At 38.4% G+C, this 18,366-nt stretch overlaps 1 protein-coding gene and 1 pseudogene across 1 annotated transcript in view; both read left to right on the forward strand.

Moving 5' to 3' along the window:
• LOC141350792 (uncharacterized) overlaps positions 1-12,782 on the forward strand; it is a 33,047-nt gene extending 20,265 nt beyond the window's left edge. The window contains exon 2 of the mRNA XM_073856619.1: positions 10,827-12,782. Coding sequence (XP_073712720.1) covers positions 10,827-11,536 — 710 coding nt within the window. The 3' untranslated portion in view covers positions 11,537-12,782. The remainder of the gene's footprint in view (positions 1-10,826) is intronic.
• The window catches only part of LOC141350776 (uncharacterized), a 381,966-nt pseudogene that overhangs the window by 157,929 nt on the left and 205,671 nt on the right, over positions 1-18,366 (forward strand).

The raw sequence follows: 18,366 nt of genomic DNA on the forward strand, positions 1-18,366 counted from the left end.
CGCGCTGTTTGCGCGTCTTTTCTTGCGTTTTTTGCCGGTGGCCGCAGCACGCGCCTTTAAAGGAATGCCGAGAGCGGAGAAGCGCCCGACGTCATTTGCGTCTTTCTATTGTCCACTCGAATGAGGGGAGATGCGGGCCTTACGTTGTGGTGAGGGAAGTTTACAGCTGCTTTGAAGAACCGGACTCCACTCGCTCACTCTCTCCTGTGTGTTTGTGCACCTCTCACCCTCAAACAAGGTCAGAGCAAGCGTCATCTTTTTAAAGTTTCTGCTAATATGACAGTTAACAGCAAAAGAGCGCACGCTTCAATATTTGATTGACAAGACAGCTGACTAGGTGGTTGCCTAGCAATATTAAAAGCCGCGTCGACTCGCACTAACAGCACTTTTTTTAAAAAAGGCAGTGCGTCGCGCCTTGCATTTCCAAGCGTTTAAAGCGTGGTTGGTGTAATTAGCCTCTTACAGTGCATGCATTATATTCTGTCTTTTACTGCATTTGCTTTTTTGTTTGGGTTTCCAATAGTGTTCGTTTGGGAGCTCGTATGAAGTCTGAGATGTGTTGTGTTTGTCTGTTGATCAGTGTCAGATGTGAAGTCTCAGCAGATTAAACCATCACAGAGTTTACATGATTTAATGTCTGCATGTTCATTTTTATTGTAAAGAAATTGGCGTATATTAAATATTCAAATGGATTTAAACATTGTTTGGCTAAAAAATAAGCGTTTCTCTCCGTCTAAAGTGAAAGTGGAGATAGCGTCCGCGAGACGAGTCAACTATCTCCCCCTGCAGGCATTTGTTATAATATATACATAATTCTTTTTATTTATAGACCACAAATGTAATGTGTTTGTTAATGTAATGTTGTTTAATGTAACTTGGTTGTAATACTTTATTTGAACCAATTATTATTACATCTTCATTATTATGTAATTTTAAAGGCTACTGCTCACTTGGGTCTATTTTTATTACCCAAAAATAACAAATTACTTCATTATCAGTTAGTAAAATAATTGTTAGGGCCAGTCCTTGATTAGTTAAAACATTTAGGGGCGGTTTCTCGGACAGGGATTAGACTAGTCCTAGACTTAAACACTTTTAAGAGCTCTCCAAACTGAAAACAACTTGCACTTACATATCCTAAAATACATCAGCGCCCTTTGTTTTACCCCAAAATGCACACAGGTAATGTTTTTAGTAAGGCATGTTTGTTAAAACTAGTTATATTTCCTAATTAAACTAAGGCCTATTCCTGGATTAAGCTAATCCTGGTCCGGGAAACCGCCCCATAAAAATAACATGATTTCAGTTTCTTATTCATTTATTTTATCATCGAGGGTTTCTTAAAAAGTGTAAAAATATTGTCTCGTCTCGTTCTCGTGAACCCAATCTTGTGTCTCGTCTCGTGGATTAAGTGTCTCGTCACACCCCTAATAGTTATACTAAACTTTAAATATTTTGACTTTAAAAAGTAGCTTTTGTTACACACTGCACATGAAATGGACACAGCGACCCCGTTGGATTCAACGGAGACAAGTGAAGCCAATTAGAAGTTCACACTTCCAGGGGGTCAAGCGTTCTGCGCAGACTCAAACTGAGCTTGGTGACGTGTCTGACAATTGTAAGTCTTCTAATAGCTGTGCCAAGAAAACTGAATCACCCACCGAATCTCGCAGAAACGGCGAGCGTAAACAGGAGAACGTTTTGTATTAAGTATATATTCTGATTAATTACTGTCATTTTGCATAGTATTTATTTATTTTAAAGTTTAACGCCAGTAGGTAGGGTTGCCACCTGTCCCGGTTTTACCGGGATTGTCCTTCTTTTTAATAACCTGTCCTGGGAAATTTATCAACTCTCCCGGGACACTGAATGTCCCGGTTTTCGAAACGCTATGTGAATATGAAATTTAGCGTGCGCACGGCAGAGAGGGAGACCTTGCGTCTGTGTGTGTGTTTGCCTCATTTAGCGCATGTAAGACAGAGAGCTTCCTGATTGGCCTGTTTCAGGACATCAACCAATCAATTGTCAGTGTGGGCGGGCTTTTATCTCTTCTCCCGAAGCAAACTAATCAGTGTATCTAGAAACAGGAGCGCCATGGCAGAGGGAGAGTGTCCCAAAAGCGAAAATATTAGACACATTTTACACCAGACTACACGAAAGTGTATCCATGTCTTAAAAGAGTTAAAATCTTGCATGGTGTAGAGTTTGTAACAGTGACTTCAGCTTTTCCCATGGCGGGTTAAATGATTGTAAAATACATGTTGAGGTGAGTTCAACAAGTTTAATTTCATGTGCATATTTGCTAGTTGCTATTTAGACCTGTTTAAAGTTGCAATGGAATATAAATAAAAACAGTTTACATAAATAGTATAAGCAGCTTTAATAAATTGTAAACATGATTTACATACATAATGAACAAATACTTGGGTAACACTTTACAATAAGGTTCATTAGTTAACACATGAACTAATAATAAATTGCACTTATAACATAAAGCATTTTTTATCTTTGTTAATGTTAATAATACATTTATTTAAACCATGAACAGTTTTATTTACTAAAGTTATCAAAGATTAACAAATACAGTAACAAATGTACTGCTCACGGTTAGTTCATGTTAGTTAATACATTAACTAATGTTAACAAATAAGAATTGAAAACAAAGAGAATTGTAAAGTTTTGCAATAATTGCATAGGCCTATAGAAATATTATGCTATTGGGGGGGGGGCTTGTGAGCAAACCAATTGGCCGGGTCATCTATATGTCCAGGTTTTTTATCAGACATGGGTGGCAACCCCATAGATATGTATAAAGGCTAGATGGCTCGTCCGCGCTGCTGGCCAATGGAGTGCAACGTCCGCATTTTGGCGGCCATCTTACGACAGGGCGCTCGCTCACTCGTAGCATTGAGTTTTAATGATGCAGGTATTTTTAAATGACCATAACTTGCTTAATTTTTTACCGATTTTCAAACGGTTTGGTTTGTTATAAACGTCAAAGATGTACCTATGACACTGCATACCTATACTAAAAATAAAAAATAAATTCATGAAACATGTTAAAGCATCCAGAATTATAGCCACGTTAATAACGTTTGTAAAAATCCAAACCGTTTGAAAATCGGTAGAAAATTGAGCAAGTTATGGTCATTTAAAAGTACCTGCACCATTAAACTCAATGCTACGAGTGAGCGAGCGCCCTGTCGTAGGATGGCCTCCAGGTGATGCCGTTAGGGACTCCGCCTTGAGCCATCTAGCCTTTATACATATCTATGGGCAACCCTACCAGTAGGCCTACGCCATATTTTACATGCGCTGCTCCTTCTGTCCATACGGTAATTTCTCTACTGTGCGACAGAGAGTCGCGTGGTTATGACGCAATCGTTAGCATAGTTTTACTAAAACTGCTTCTACTGGGCCATAACGTAAGATACAAGGTAATGGAGCCTTTTCTACATTTTCGTGTTCCTTTAGAAATAATTGATGCACAAACTGAGTCTTTAAACGCCTCAGATGTAAAGTTATTCGCTGTCAAAGTGACGCCAAAAGGAATGGGAGTCAATGGAATGCTAACAGCAGGTGGGGGTCCGCTAGCTAATGGCGGTTCCCAGGGCTGTTTCAATAAAATATGAAACCCTGCCCCCCTGGGACTCAGCAGTGGTTTTCCTCTACCTTTGCTGTTTTTTAAATCTTTTCTCCGCCCTGTAGGCGCCGAACTCTGCAAGCAACAGCGCGCGAGAGAGACCGACGCTCCGTTCCAAACCGCATACTTCCATACTATATGGTAGGCGAAAAGCACTACTTCTCGTGCTCTTTGCCTACTATATAGTATGGAATTATCCGGTTTGGGACGCAGTACTGTGTACACTCCGCTCCGCGCTTAACTGAAGTTTTTCCTTTTTTTTAAATAATCGTTTCGCCCCTTATAGCAAACCTATTAGACATTTTATAAGATTTTTGTCAGTGATTTTGTTAGTATTAAGATATATTTTCTCTTTTGTTTCCTCTGGCCATATCATTTCATTCAGGCTAAGCTCACCGCCAGTGCAGACATGTTTCACATGCAGCCATAATTCAGGTAAGTATTATGTTAGGTTTAGGTCATGTGTTCAGTCATCTGTACTTTTGTCTGTTGCTTTTGAAGAATAAAACTGAGCAACAGAGAGCTTAAAAGGGGGAGGGAGATAGACAGTGGTGCTCTATTTATCCCACAGCATCTACAGATCAAATAAAATAAATAAAATAATGTTTTTGTAATCTGGGTGGGTCCTGATTCATTTTCAATGCAGGAAAACCCTGCTGCAATAATCAGATGATGTCTGATTTATTTCACTTTGACATGTGTAACTAACTTCTATTTAAAACCTTGATCGCTCGATTAAAAAAAAATGAAATAATTATTCAAATTAATTAAAAAAGGGAAAATCCCCCAGGTCTACACCAAACATAGATTCAGATTCTGTAATTATTGCTTGAGAAAACATGAAACATTAAACAGTCTGAAACAGATGGTGAATGTTTTACTGACATTAAATGTTTTAATGTCTCTTCTTTCATTTCTAGTTCACCCATAGAGTGAAAGTGATTGAGATCTTCAGTGAAGCTCCTCCTACAACAATCCACCAATAAATGCTGGAGTCAAACACACAGAGAAATCACTCCATGTGTGACAACTGAAATCTTCATGACATAATGTTGATGCTGGTGAAAGAGGAGCTTGAGAAGATGAGAGATCCACAACCATGCAGAATAAAGGATGAAGATACTGAGCAACAAATAGGTTGGTGTCTATTTTTTAATCTTCATCCTTGATGGTTGATGAATAATAAAACTTTAATTTAATGGATTAAGTGTTTGTAGTTAATTCAGAAAAACTGAACATTGTCATTGGGAAACATGAGTGGAAAATAAACTAAAATCCATGAGATCATAACTTTCTACATCTATAATAGATTCAGTAGAATTAGATTGAAACATCAGGTAAATAATTTTATCCAAAGCAACCTTCAGTGGATTGAATGACTGTGATTTCTGGGAATTGATCCATGTGTAGGATTACAAATGTATACAATGTTATATCAAGGTTCCAATGTAATGGTATATAAACTGAAAAAGTGATATACATTGTGTTTTTACATCTTGAGGTAAAGATTATGACATTCAACAATAAAGTCAGGCAGCCCAGGTGGCTAAGACATTAACCTTTTGTCTTTATGCTCTTTCTGACGATTGGGAAGAGTGCCAAGTTAAAGGCAGGGCTCACTGCAAACAATTTTTTATACTGGCAATTTTTTTTTATAATAATTCAAAAGTCAAATATAATTGTATACATATACAACAGACATGTTCCAACGAAAAAAGGCTCCCAACTTTTCTGCTTTATCTGAAAACTGACAGCAAAATTTGCAAAATATTGCATCGTTTCTTATGTTGTATTTCACCCAAGTAAATGTCTGCTTCCAAGATGTTAAATAATATATATATTGAAAAAAATATATTTTAGTGGCAAAGGGTGAAGCACTGGCCCGATCGGGCAAGTGACAATAGTTTTAACTGGCCCGACCATCTCTCACACTTGCCCCGGGCCAAACTATAAGTCGCAGAGAGAGGGACATAAAGCACTAGCCTACCTGTCTAGCTAATCCACAACGCGTTTTCCTTCAGAGCCAACGTCACATGACTAAAACCAGATATAAAAAGTGAGAGGCACTTTTTCATGATGTCTTACGCCTGCCATCAAGCTGTAATATAATTTTTGTCTAAAGTAGGGATGCACAATCTGGATTTTTCATGGCTGATTTTATACCAATTTTTTTTTTTACAAGCAAATTGGCCGATTCCGATCCAATTTTTTTCTTATCAACCATCAAACAAGAAAGTATACATAAACAAGCTGTTTATTTGGTATTTAACAGACTAAACGTTGTTTTGGCTATCAATAAATGTAACCATCTAAAATTGACAGCAGTAACTGTGCAGTAGGCTACATTCAATACAAACATAAGTTGTTAAATGAGACCATGACATGGATGGTTGAGTGAGGGTTGAAGGTCTTGCTCTCTGAATGACATCAGAGAAGCGTGAGAAAACCTCGAGACAGCTATGAACTCGACAGAGAACTTCCCTGCGCCTCATCCATTAATTGTATATAGCAGGAAAAGTTATCAGTCTCTTAGAAAGACAATGTGTGAGTGTGTAAACTGACTGAAATGCATGTATCTCACAGTGAATGCGTGAGACTTGAGTACTTTTGTTTCTCCACGATTAACTTGACCTTTGCAGACATTGCAACTTGCACAGCTTTTTAACAGAAAAGACATGTTTGCGAATGATTAAAAATGTAGTCTGTGCATGCGGGTGCACTTCCGAAAAAATCGGCCGGAAAAAAAAAACGGCCGGTTCTGATTTATGGCCCGTCAACCGGTGCATCTCTAGTCTAAAAGGAACATTTCTTTTTTTCTTATTCATGCTAAGAGAGCTCTTGATGCAAACCCAGGTGTATTGACGACAATCTCTACCCGCGAATGGGGGATGGGTTGGCTATTGCGTAAAGTGTAAAGCGGAGAAGACCTAATGCTGCGTTCAGACCAGCTGCGGTAGAGGCGTCAAGCGCGAGTGATTTCAATGTTACGTCAATGTGAAAACTAAAATGTTCGCACAAATTTAGCGTTGCCCGAGAAACGCGCGAGTTGAAAAATTCGAACTTTGGCGGAAAAACATGCCACGTCAACCAATCAGGAGCTTGATCTAGTAGTGACGTGATCACAGAAAGCTAGCAGAGTCGCAGAAGCTCCTCCCATGACGCGAATTTCCGTGTGAAAATCCTGATGACTAGAATTTAATGCGCGAATGAAGCGAGTTAACTGTGACTCCACGGTTAAAACAAGGTTGTGAGATGTTTTGTAGTTTAGAAGTTTGATCGGAATCCATTTTGATTAAGCATTTGACCGATCTAGCATCTCGGATGCAAATGAAGACATGATGTAATAACCTTTTGATACATAACGGCTATCGTAGTTGCGATTTGAAAATTCCCATTTGAAAACGCGAGGCACTAAAGCAGGGGTCGGCAACAGGCGGCCCGCGGGCCAAAAGTGGCCCGCCAGCAATATTTTCTGGCCCGCCGGATTAATTTGAAGTCCGTTTTTTTAATTTTTTTTTAATCAGACTTTTTTATTTTACAATAACAGTTTACAAAAATGGCCCCGTGTATCATTCTTTCATTCGTTTTTTCAAATCAAAACCAAAAAGAAAATAAAGAAAAACGACTTGTTTTTCTATTATTTATTTCCTGAACTAAAATCAAACGACTCGTTTTCTGAATGTGCGCTCAGATCAAAAAAAAAAAAATGAATGAAAACGGGTTCGGACAAATTTTAATTGAACACCCTAGCAGACATATACCAAATATATTTAAACAGATCAGGTACTAACAGATTACATTTTAATAAGGGTTTTAATAAGGGTTTGAATAGCATGCTTTCCTGTAAGTCTCATTCGCTTACAGTCCAACTTTTGAACTTTTTTCATTATTATTTATTCGCGTATAACACACTGACAAATAGCAAGAATGTCCTGAAAAAAATGCATATAATAGCTATCTTAACGGGCCGCTTTTTCTCGTTCTCTTTCTCTACCAGCGCATCCGCGATCATAACTGTCATTAGAGTTTGAGCATACTTCTACAACACAATCAATCAAATAATTGCAGAGGTATGACTTCATGAATCATTTGCAAATTTACCTCGTAAATCATGTCAATTCATCACACGTGAAGACGTTAAACTCCGTGACATTGCAAATTACTGAAAAGTAATTGCTGGCTTTTAGAAACCAAACCACTACAAAATATGATAAAAATAAACTCTTTTACTGCAATAATATTTTAACTAATACACTTTTAAAGTAGATTTGAAAGGAATACTGTTGTTTTCTGCTACTTGAACTTGGGGCTCGAGCCCGACCTAAGGTTCGACCTGCCTTCGAGAACAGCAAGTCAAGTTCGTTTACCGTTAATTATTAAGACTAAATGGGCAGGTAAATTTGTTAAAAAAATGAAAGTAATCCGCCAAAATATGGTTTTACATGTCTATTAAAATAAAGCCATTATTAATTTTCCTAACGCATAGTTCTTTGATCTTTACCTCCGTTTAAAACGTTATAAATTTGGCAAAGGATGATGTTCAGCAATTTGAACAGCAACTCCGCAACCAACTCGGTTTATGATGGTGAGAAATTTGAGTGAGAGGCTTTGTCCTATTTAATTTATTATTTATATTTCATTATAAATACAATGAATACAATGTTAAAATAATATTTTTATTGGCACGAACACAATTTTTGTATAACATTTAAAATTATCTGTCTCTTTTCGTTAGAGACATTTGAATGTGAGATTCTGGAAACGAAACGTGACGTTAAGTTTTGCGGACCCGTCAGGTCGGGAAATAAAGCGGGTGAACACAAAGTGTATGAATGTATGAATAGAACCTTGTCGGAGCTGGACAAAAAACAGTCCAGCGGAGACCTCCTTAAACCTTAGGTGTGTATGTGTCCCGGATAAATATTAATAAAAAAGGAATAGTTCAAAAGTCGGACTGTAAGAGTATTTCATGAGAGCATAAATGCCTGTAATATTACCACTATAGTACTTGATCTGTTTAAAATGATTTCATTGATATATTATGCCTATAAAGGAGTTAAATAAAAAAAAATGTCTAATCCAGTAATTAATTTTTTTATCTGAGCACACAATCAGAAAACCCGTGGTGGTTAATTTTTTCATTTTTGTTTTTAATTTGAAAAAAAAAAAACGATCGAACGAATGATACACAGACCCATTACCATGTTTTTAGCAATTTTTAATGCCGTCTTTCGTCTTTTAAATAGGAAATAAAGACAATGTTTCTTGACAAAAGATCAGATAGCCTATACTAGGCTAATTCAAAATAAGACGTAAGTGTGCCAACAACAGTTGGCCCGCCATCTACTGGCTAAAAAAATATTGGCCCGCGGCCAAAGTTACTTGCCGACCCCTGCACTAAAGATTACTCTTTAGGGCTTTTCACACCTGAAATTGTTAACCCTGGGTTATTCTAAAACCAGGGTTAATGGAATCATGGGTTGTTATTTTTTTCATGTTTCACACTGTTCAAACTTAACCAGGGGTTAAGAGATAACCCTTGGTATTCATAATTTGACGTTTCAAGCTGTGCATTCCTAATCCCTGGGTCAGGAGTCTCCAACCCAGCTCCAACACACCTGTCTGTAATTATCAAGCAACCCTGATCACCTTGAATAGCTACTTCAGCTGTGTTTAATTAGTGTCATAACATTCTAACGCTCCTTTGTATCACACTGCATACGTTTGGCACCACAATGCGGGGTTAACCCCACAAAAGCGCTGCTAAACCTGCTTCCAAGTGGTGATGACCCTGCTTCTAAATTACAAGTGTGAAATGATCCTTAACCCAGGGTTAAAAGCAGGGTTTACAACAAAGATAACCCAGGGTTAAACGCATTGTGAAAAGCGGCAAAGCCCTTTTGTTTGCATGCAATATTCAATTTCACCGTAAGATGAGAGAAATTCCTACACAATGTCCCTTTAATGTTATTGCCTTGGACTGAAATTACTATATGAACTATAACAATCGCAATATAAGATTGTTTTTGTTGCCTTTTTAAATGTATTTCCCCACCTTGTAGCAATTGTGATGTTCCCAGTCAAAAATTACCTGCCAAAAAGAAAATAGTATATAACCAGGGTCTTCTAATGTCTCAAACAGAAAAGAGAAAAGGAATAGATGCACATTGTGATGTCTAAACAAGCACTGTCTGATTTAAATGCAAAGCGCCCATTAACAAGGCACATGAAATAGGCTATTGTCATTCATGTTGAGTAAATGCATTAGATGCATGCATCATTTACACGAGTTCACACAAAGTTTTGTCGTTTTGGTTTAACGACTCAGATTTGATAATGACTCTGTGCCATACTGTACAGAATAAAAGCAATTTAAAGCAAACTTCCTAGTTAAAGTTAGGAGGATTTTCTTTTTCCGGGTGGATCGTCAAGACTATTGAGTGTTACGCAATTGCATTTTTTTAAAAAGCGGAGAAGGCAGTTCTTTTCTAAAATTTGAGAAAATCGTCTGCTACACCTTAAAACATTAAAGTAGACTATCTACATAGTGAGGTTCAGCCCCCCAATGAGGGCATAATAACCATAAGCACCAATAGCAGCAGGGCTGATCACTACACAGAATGATCACCGACACCTGTCATCTGATTACAGACCCTCTCAAGTGTACATTAAAGAGGGTGATATAATACGATTTTATATTTTCTTTTTGAATAGTGGGTTATTTAGCTGTTTCACCTTTTCACCTTTTTTACCCATGCCCGTTTGCATGCCTGGATATGCGAAACACCAGAAGTGTTATAGGGTTTTGAACACAGCACAAGATTTAAACTACAAGAGCAGAAATTGACAATAGAAATGACATAATGTACTTCACATTAAAAATAACATGAATACATGACATCTCAAATGTGTTTTATTACTCTGATTCATGAATATGAACTATTTACTGTCTTCATTTTAGATATGATGGAAGTGAAAGAGGAGAGTCAAGCTGAAGTGGATGAGAAACATCAGATTGTAAAAATAAACCATAATGTTTCACAGAAAGAAACTCTGAAGACAGAAGACATAAAGTGTGAAAATAGTTTCAGTGAAGATGAACGCCCTGCAGATCACAAGAGGACTCACAGTGAAGAGAAACCTTTCACATGTCAACAATGTGGAAAGAGTTTTAGAAGAAAAGCTCAACTTACAGATCACAAGAGGACTCACAGTGAGGAGAAACCTTTCACATGTCAACAGTGTGGAAAGAGTTTCACTTTTCAATCGAGCCTTTGCCGGCACAAGAAAGCTCATAGTGGGGAAAAGCCACACGTGTGCCAGCATTGTAACAAGAGTTTCCCAGATACAACTAAACTTAAGAGACACATGATGTCTCACACTGGAGAGAAACCTTTCACATGTCATCTGTGTGGAAAGAGTTTCAGAACAAATACTACCCTTAAAGTACACATCAGGATTCACACTGGAGAGAAACGACATGTGTGCCATCAGTGTGGAAAGAGTTTTATAACTGCAGGTGAACTTAAGATACACATGATGATTCACACTGGAGAAAAACCACATGTGTGCCATCAGTGTGGAAAGAGTTTTGCAACTGCAAGTTTTCTTAACAGACATTTGAGAATTCACACCGGAGAGAAACCTTACACTTGTCATCAGTGTGGAAAGAGTTTCTCTGCTGAAAGTAACCTTAAGATTCATACAAGAATTCACACTGGAGAGAAACCTTACACATGTCAGCAGTGTGGAAAGAGTTTCTCTGTTGAAGGAAACCTTAAGATTCATACAAGAACTCACACTGGAGAGAGACCTTACAAATGCCATGAGTGTGAAAAGAGTTTCAAAACAAAAGCTACCCTTACCACACACATGAGAGTCCACACTCAATAGAAACCATTCATGTATCAACAGTGTGGATATGGCAACAACATTTAGAAATCAGCTGAGATCTTATTAATAAAACTGTCTGGAGGATCTTTACTAAATGTCTACATGCGCACAAAAGGCCAAGATGTCTGTACTTGTGTTCTTGTGAAACGTCATCAGTCCGGGCCCAAGTACTGCTCCAATTCCAAGTTTGCATGAAGCCAAATACACTTAACAACCCCGGATGTGTTCTTGATTCAGTCATTTGATCAAGGATACATCAGGAAGTGACTTGTGTGAACTTATGACAGCCAAGTTTTCCTGAACTTCAAATCTGTGGTCAGTTAGTAAAGATAGAACCTAATATTAAAATTTCCTCTGACAATTTTGGATATGTGAGTTCAAGTTGATCAGCGGGCAGTCAGTGTCGTGTACACCGCCAAGTGCAGATTCATCTCTGCAAGTCCTTCTGAAATTTGCCGCTGTCTCAGTGCAGCTGCTCTGCCCTTCAGTGTCTGATGGTCAAACATGAAATATTCCCTTTGGATATATATCTGGCATTTTTCTGTCTCTTTATTATTCATATGAAGTCTGTTATTTGTTGTTATAGTTTTAACTGATGTTAAAGTTAAGTTTCATAACTTAAATCACATATATTTTCTATAGAATCTTAACACTGAATCACTGCATTTGTACTTTAACTAGATTTTTTTACTTGTGTTTACTTCATGTTGTATGTACAATTTTTTTTAATTTTATAATAAACGTGTGTGGTCTGGTTGGGATGAGATTTTGGCATTTATTGTGGTCTTGTGTATTGCGGCAAATAGTATGCCATACAGAACCGTTTGCCACTGAATCTGCATTAACGACGACAGTGGGGTCTCTGGCCTTAGTCAAACAGTTTGGCGTGTATATGGTCGCGTTGTGGTGAAATTGTGGCATTAGAGATTGAGGTTAGGTCATGTCAAGGGTTTATGCACCGAGTTACGAGAAAGGAGCAACTTCAGGAGATTAAAGGGCTGAGGAGTAGTGTGGCAGAGGGTGCTATTACTCAATTGACCATTCCACAGAGTCTCATAAGTGCCTCAAGTATGCATTAAGGGATATCAACATCAAGTCCTTTACAACTATCTATGACCAGCACCTGTATACAGATGGCTCTAAAGATCCCGCCTCTACGAGAACTGCTTCTGCAGTGAATATCCCTACATTTCAATGTAATATCAGCAAAAGAATAACTGATAATGTGTCTGTGTATAGAGCAGAACTTATTGCCATTCTGGTAGCACTTCATTAGGTGGAGGATGTAAACCAAGGTTAGCAGTCATCTGTTCTGATCCATGTGCAGCAAATGCAGCACTTTCTAGCCTTGCAAGGGGACTTAAATCAACTAGGCAATATACATATGATATTCTTGCAAGTTTATTGAGAAATAGTAATAAAAGTCCTATTATGTTTCTGTGGGTCCCTGCTTATGTGTGAGTGGAAGCTAATGAAGGGGGTGACAAACTAGCTAAGCAAGCTTTAAATCACGCAGATGTTGACATAAAAGTGGCTCTTAGTAAAAAAGAGGTCATGGCCCTGCTAAAAACCAATAGACACCATCACATAAATTATATTGGTTTTATTGGGAATTTTATTTGTTCTAATGGAATATGGCCCAAAACACACTACAGCGTAGTGGTTTTAATGGTAAAAGCTAATGGTTCCTATTGGTATTTTAATGGAAACCATTAGAATTTTCTATAATGGTTTTATTGTTTTTTTCAGCAGGGGGAATATTGATAGCAAGAGCAGACATCTTAATAGCATTTATCTACATGTTGGAAATGGAAGAAGTGCATTTAAGAACAGAAAAAAAGGTATAATAATTTCACATCTTCGAATCAGAAATTCTGGACTAAATAATTCCCTTTTTAAAATAAGAAAGTATGCAACTGGTAAATGCAAACATTGTAATCAAACAGAGACAATAAAGCATATTTTATGTAACACAGTATGAAAATAAAAAAATATCACTAGTTCAGGAAATGGAACAAAATGGGCTTAAAAACTTTTTGGAATTACCGTGGGCAATATAACACAAAATGAGTTTCATTTTCAACCTCTCCTAACTCACACAGTCTACAAAGTTTGTCCTCTTCTGGAGTTTGAGTGAACCTGTTTCTAAGGCCAGGGGAAGGATACCAGTTCTCAGTTGAGCCATCAAAGATCGTTGATTTCTTGTCAAGTTTGCTCTTTACACCTTTAATTTGTATGTAAAAAGCTAAACAGTCCAGTACAGCAGGTGGCGGTAGTGCACCATAAGTTGGTTTGCTAACCGCCATAAAACTCCAAAAGAAGAAGATTCGAATCAAAAGATTCGTAAAGGTTTTGAAGCCTCGCGAATCGGTCATCACTAGAGTCTGATGTCTTCAGTGTAAATGTTCGCTGTGCACTGAAATAAATGAGCCATCTTCGATTATTATATTGGTTTGTCAACAGAAGACAGGATTTCTTAATACGCTAACCGTTAGCAGTGAGATGAAGTTGAAAATCTGACCCGGACTCACTGTTGTCTCTGGAGCAGGGATCATTGTCCGGACAGCGTCATAAACATCTCCTGACTCATACAGTTGTGTACTTTGAGGTAATGTCCAGCACGTTTAATACCAATATTATTAAATGTTTTTACACATGTATTATGAACCAGTGTACTGTGTAGATCGAGGACTAAAAACAGAAGATGTGCGCTATTCAGACAACTTAAAAATTACCTCAGAACTGCATCTGTATTTACTTATTTTAGTTCTTATTTACATTTACAATGCTGAAAAAAACAGCATTAAACCAGCATGGACCAGCATGGGAATTATTCTGGTCTATGCTGGTTTATAGCTGGTGGTCACCCCCTTACGAAAATTAACCATGGTTTTATTGTGGTAAAAGTAACCATGTTTTTTGGTGAATTGATTACTATGAGCAAAACCATTTACTACACTAACCATGGTTGTCAAAACCATGGTTATTTTGTGGTTACCATGGTTTTACTACAGTAACCATGGTTTTTTGGTCTTAACTGTAGTAAAACCATGGTTAATTTTCGTAAGGGCCAGCATACCAGCACCAAAACACAACATATGCTGGTATGACCAGCATGGGATGCTGGTGCTAATGCTGGTGCTAATGCTGGTTTGATGCTGGTTTAGCTGGTGCTGATGCTGGTTTGATGCTGGTTAGGTGGTGTTCACTAGTAAACCAGCACCAAAACACAGCATATGCTGGTCTTGCTGGTATGCTGTTTTTTTCGGCAGGGTATATTAACATTAGGGGAGACTGGGGTATAAACTAAGGCTTTTTTTTACTTTGGCTATATCATTCAAAAATATTTGCGTTAGATTTAATAGTTTTATACACAATGTCCCTGTCCTGGAAACTGCACCTTAAAGTTTGTTTGTTGGATCTACCGTTATCGTACACCGGAAGTGACAGGAGTGCAAACGTTACCTCAGTTGGGGTTCATTGTGAATGGAGGGTTTGTTGTAACACCTGCTAGAAAATTAAGTTTATACACAAATTATTCAATCAAATTCTGTCTATACTAAAGGTGGATATTGTTTATATATCTGTCTATAATAGATAGATATTCACACATTCATCCATCAATGATCCTTCATCTAACCGTCCTTGTATTATGCATAAAAAAATATATATATTTTTTTAAAGGGCAAAAATTATAATTGCAAGTTATTTGCCCTGATATTGTATTAAAGGCAGGGTAGGCAGGAATTGTCTAAAAGGACTTTTTTACAGATTTGTGTAAACTGTCTTTATATACAAATGCATGGTTTAAGTGTGGGTGCTCTGAAGGGGAGAGTGTGGAACTCGGGTGTCTGTGGACCTCTCACGGCTGTGTTAAACACGGGTAATTATTTCCATTCGGAACGAAAAAAACAAATGATTAGCTTGCACGAATATCACTCTCTCTTGCGACCATGGCACCACCCTTTGCTATGGGATCTGCCCACACATGCGCACACCCGATTGATTTGAACGTGCACGAGGCACTCTAGGAAGAGCAAAAGTACGCCAGAGAAAGTGCATTTAGAATTCACAGTACCTGCATATCCAGTCAGCAAAGGCAAACAAGGCAAAAAAGGAATAAACGAAGCAATCAAACGAGAGTAAACATCACGTGGCTTTTCCTCGAGTCGATGATGCGGTAGCGGTATTGTCTGCGGAGTGTAGTCCTCATCAGAGTCAACAATGCTTTTATCACGGAAACTCTTCCATGCAAAACACTGGCTTAATAGTGAGTACTAAAAGCCATCCTATCTGTTTATATTCCTAGTGATAAAGTTATTTGTATTATTACATGTGATTGTGACTTGATGTTATTACATGCACCGCGCTCCTTCCTCTACGCTTGTCTGAGGTAAATCGATCCTTCTCCCAGAAAAGTGTCATGGATTTTTTCAGGAGAATCAGAGACGGTTGAGATGTAAAATTCTCTTCAAAGTATTTTATTAAAGAATTGTGTCAGACAGCTTGAAACACAATACTGGTCATAGGGTGTATACACCTGCATTGGTAAAATGACTATGACAATGACTATGACAATGACCCCGTTCTGAGTTTCTCAGTGATTTAAATAGTGCCTCAGTTTTAGTAGCCGGGTGATTCTCACGAAAACTTGGTTTGAAAAATGTCAAGCATGAAAATGTTAAAATTGCTTAAATTTACTTTTTTCCCACCAGACATTAGAAACAAAGTCTGGAGTATATGGGAACATTAATTTTAAAAAGTTTACTTATCATTTAACACTTTTTGTAACATAATTTCAAAAGTAAGTCCTAAAAAATCTCATTACCGCAACAGTCAGAAAACATCAACACTGTTAGAAAAGCTAATATAATATTATAATTTCACATTTTTAAAAATGGATTATTAATAGTCATGCACAGTAAAGTGAATTTCTGAAATAATATTTATCTTAAATTTAACGTTTTTTTTTATTTTGTTTTATTTAGCTCATATACCGCAACACCTTCCACAATTTGCAACTATTTTTTTTTTATATTTTGAAGAAACCTGACACATTTTCAAAATGACATGACAAAAGAACATAATTTGGAGATTCTGCACATGCATTTAAATTAAAAGTATTATGCTTCTATTAATGAAATTAACATTTAATAAGTATCTGTTGCGGTAATGATACATAGGTTTCGGAAATGAGGTTACTTATTTCGGTAATGAGAATACATATACTAGCCTGAGATTTTGTTAAAAACAAATTATAAAGTAGAAAAAACTGATAATATTTACAGCATCATGCGTTCAAGTTCAAAACTGTTTTATTGTGTAGTCTTTGAAAAAAATATTATAGAAAAAACATGAGAACAGGAAGGCCTATATTAATATCCCTTTGTGTCATATTTAAGTCCCCATTATGCATTTAACATACTGAAATAAGATGGTCTTAATGACATATGCTGCCTACAAATGCAAGCTCTGAAGGCTGCAACCATCGGATTGAGAAATGGCCAGCTAATGTCAGCTGGATATCACAAAACATTTGTGTAAATAAGATGAAAAATATTTCCTTGCTGGATTTGATTTGGTCTTCTGACCTTTAATCATTCTGTATCTGTTTCCATTAATGCGCGAGAGAGAGAGAGGCTGTGTCCGAAAGCTTAGACAGCTGACTTGTTGACTCGCTGCCTTATGAGACAATGACAATGAGAAATGCTTTAGGACAGACTTCATAGGCAGCAAACTTGTATTTAGGTTAAAATGTAAGCAGCCCTCTCTATGTTCCGGGATGTCTCAAATCTGCTTGTGGTGCGGAGGTCTGATGGACCCACCCAATTCACAAGAGCTCTGTGTGCTCTGCTTGGGGTTCTCCACCCAAAGGCGGCATTTGTAGGCTCAGGGTGACCCTTATTGTGAGGATCTCCCGATAAAGGTGCTCAGGACCCGGCTCAACATCGCCCTTGGATGTTTCTAACTGCAGTGTCCCACTGCCGGCAAAGAGCCGCAGGTGGTCGTCCTCCCCTCTCTCACCACTTCAGTTTGTCGCCGAGAGCCTGTGTCCTGAACCGCGAGCTGCCATGTCTGTTTCCTTTGGGTTTCCAGCGGAGACAGATGAGATGTCTCTGACAGCGTTGGACGGAGACTGGGACCAGGCTCCACGTGGTGCATCAGCCACACAGCCCTCCTTCTACAAAGAACTGGTGCGCATTCTCTTTAAAGCCATGCAGGACTTGGAGATTGAGTGGAGCACCTCACAAGATTCCCAGAGAAGCAAGCTTGACTTTTGTTTTCTTCACTCGGGCCGCCCCGCTGCCGCACGGAGGAAAGTCACCAAAGCGTAAGCTACCCCTCCCCCCATTTTTTTCTTAGGTAGGCTACCTGTGTATTCCCCCCATCAAGGACGCTGTGGCTGCTCACCTCTGCCCCTTGTCCTTGGATGGTGTGGCACAGCTTTGAGGGTAGTGAAGCCTCATGACAGCACACCTGTCCGAAAAAGCATACCCACGCCGGGAGAGGCTCTGTCTGCATTGAACACTATGGCGATAAGGGCCACGAAGACCACTCATGGTGCTCATGCACAGTCACGCCTGTTTCTCTATCCGGCCTGTGTGGGGACACGGTGGGCACAATCACGGAGCATTTCTCGGAAGCCGTGAAAAGCTCTAAGGCTATGAGCCACTTCCTACCTCACCACCCTGTGTCTCATGGACCAAGACCGAAGCCGCGTTCCTGACGAGAGTGCTGTGAAGGAAAGAACGCTGAGCGGCGGAAAAGAATGAGAGTCTTGTTGGATGTCCCCCTGGCTGTTGCGGGCGACGCAGGGACTTTATGTTGAA

The sequence above is a fragment of the Misgurnus anguillicaudatus genome, chromosome 19, assembly GCF_027580225.2.
Source record: "Misgurnus anguillicaudatus chromosome 19, ASM2758022v2, whole genome shotgun sequence".
Classification (NCBI taxonomy): domain Eukaryota; kingdom Metazoa; phylum Chordata; class Actinopteri; order Cypriniformes; family Cobitidae; genus Misgurnus; species Misgurnus anguillicaudatus.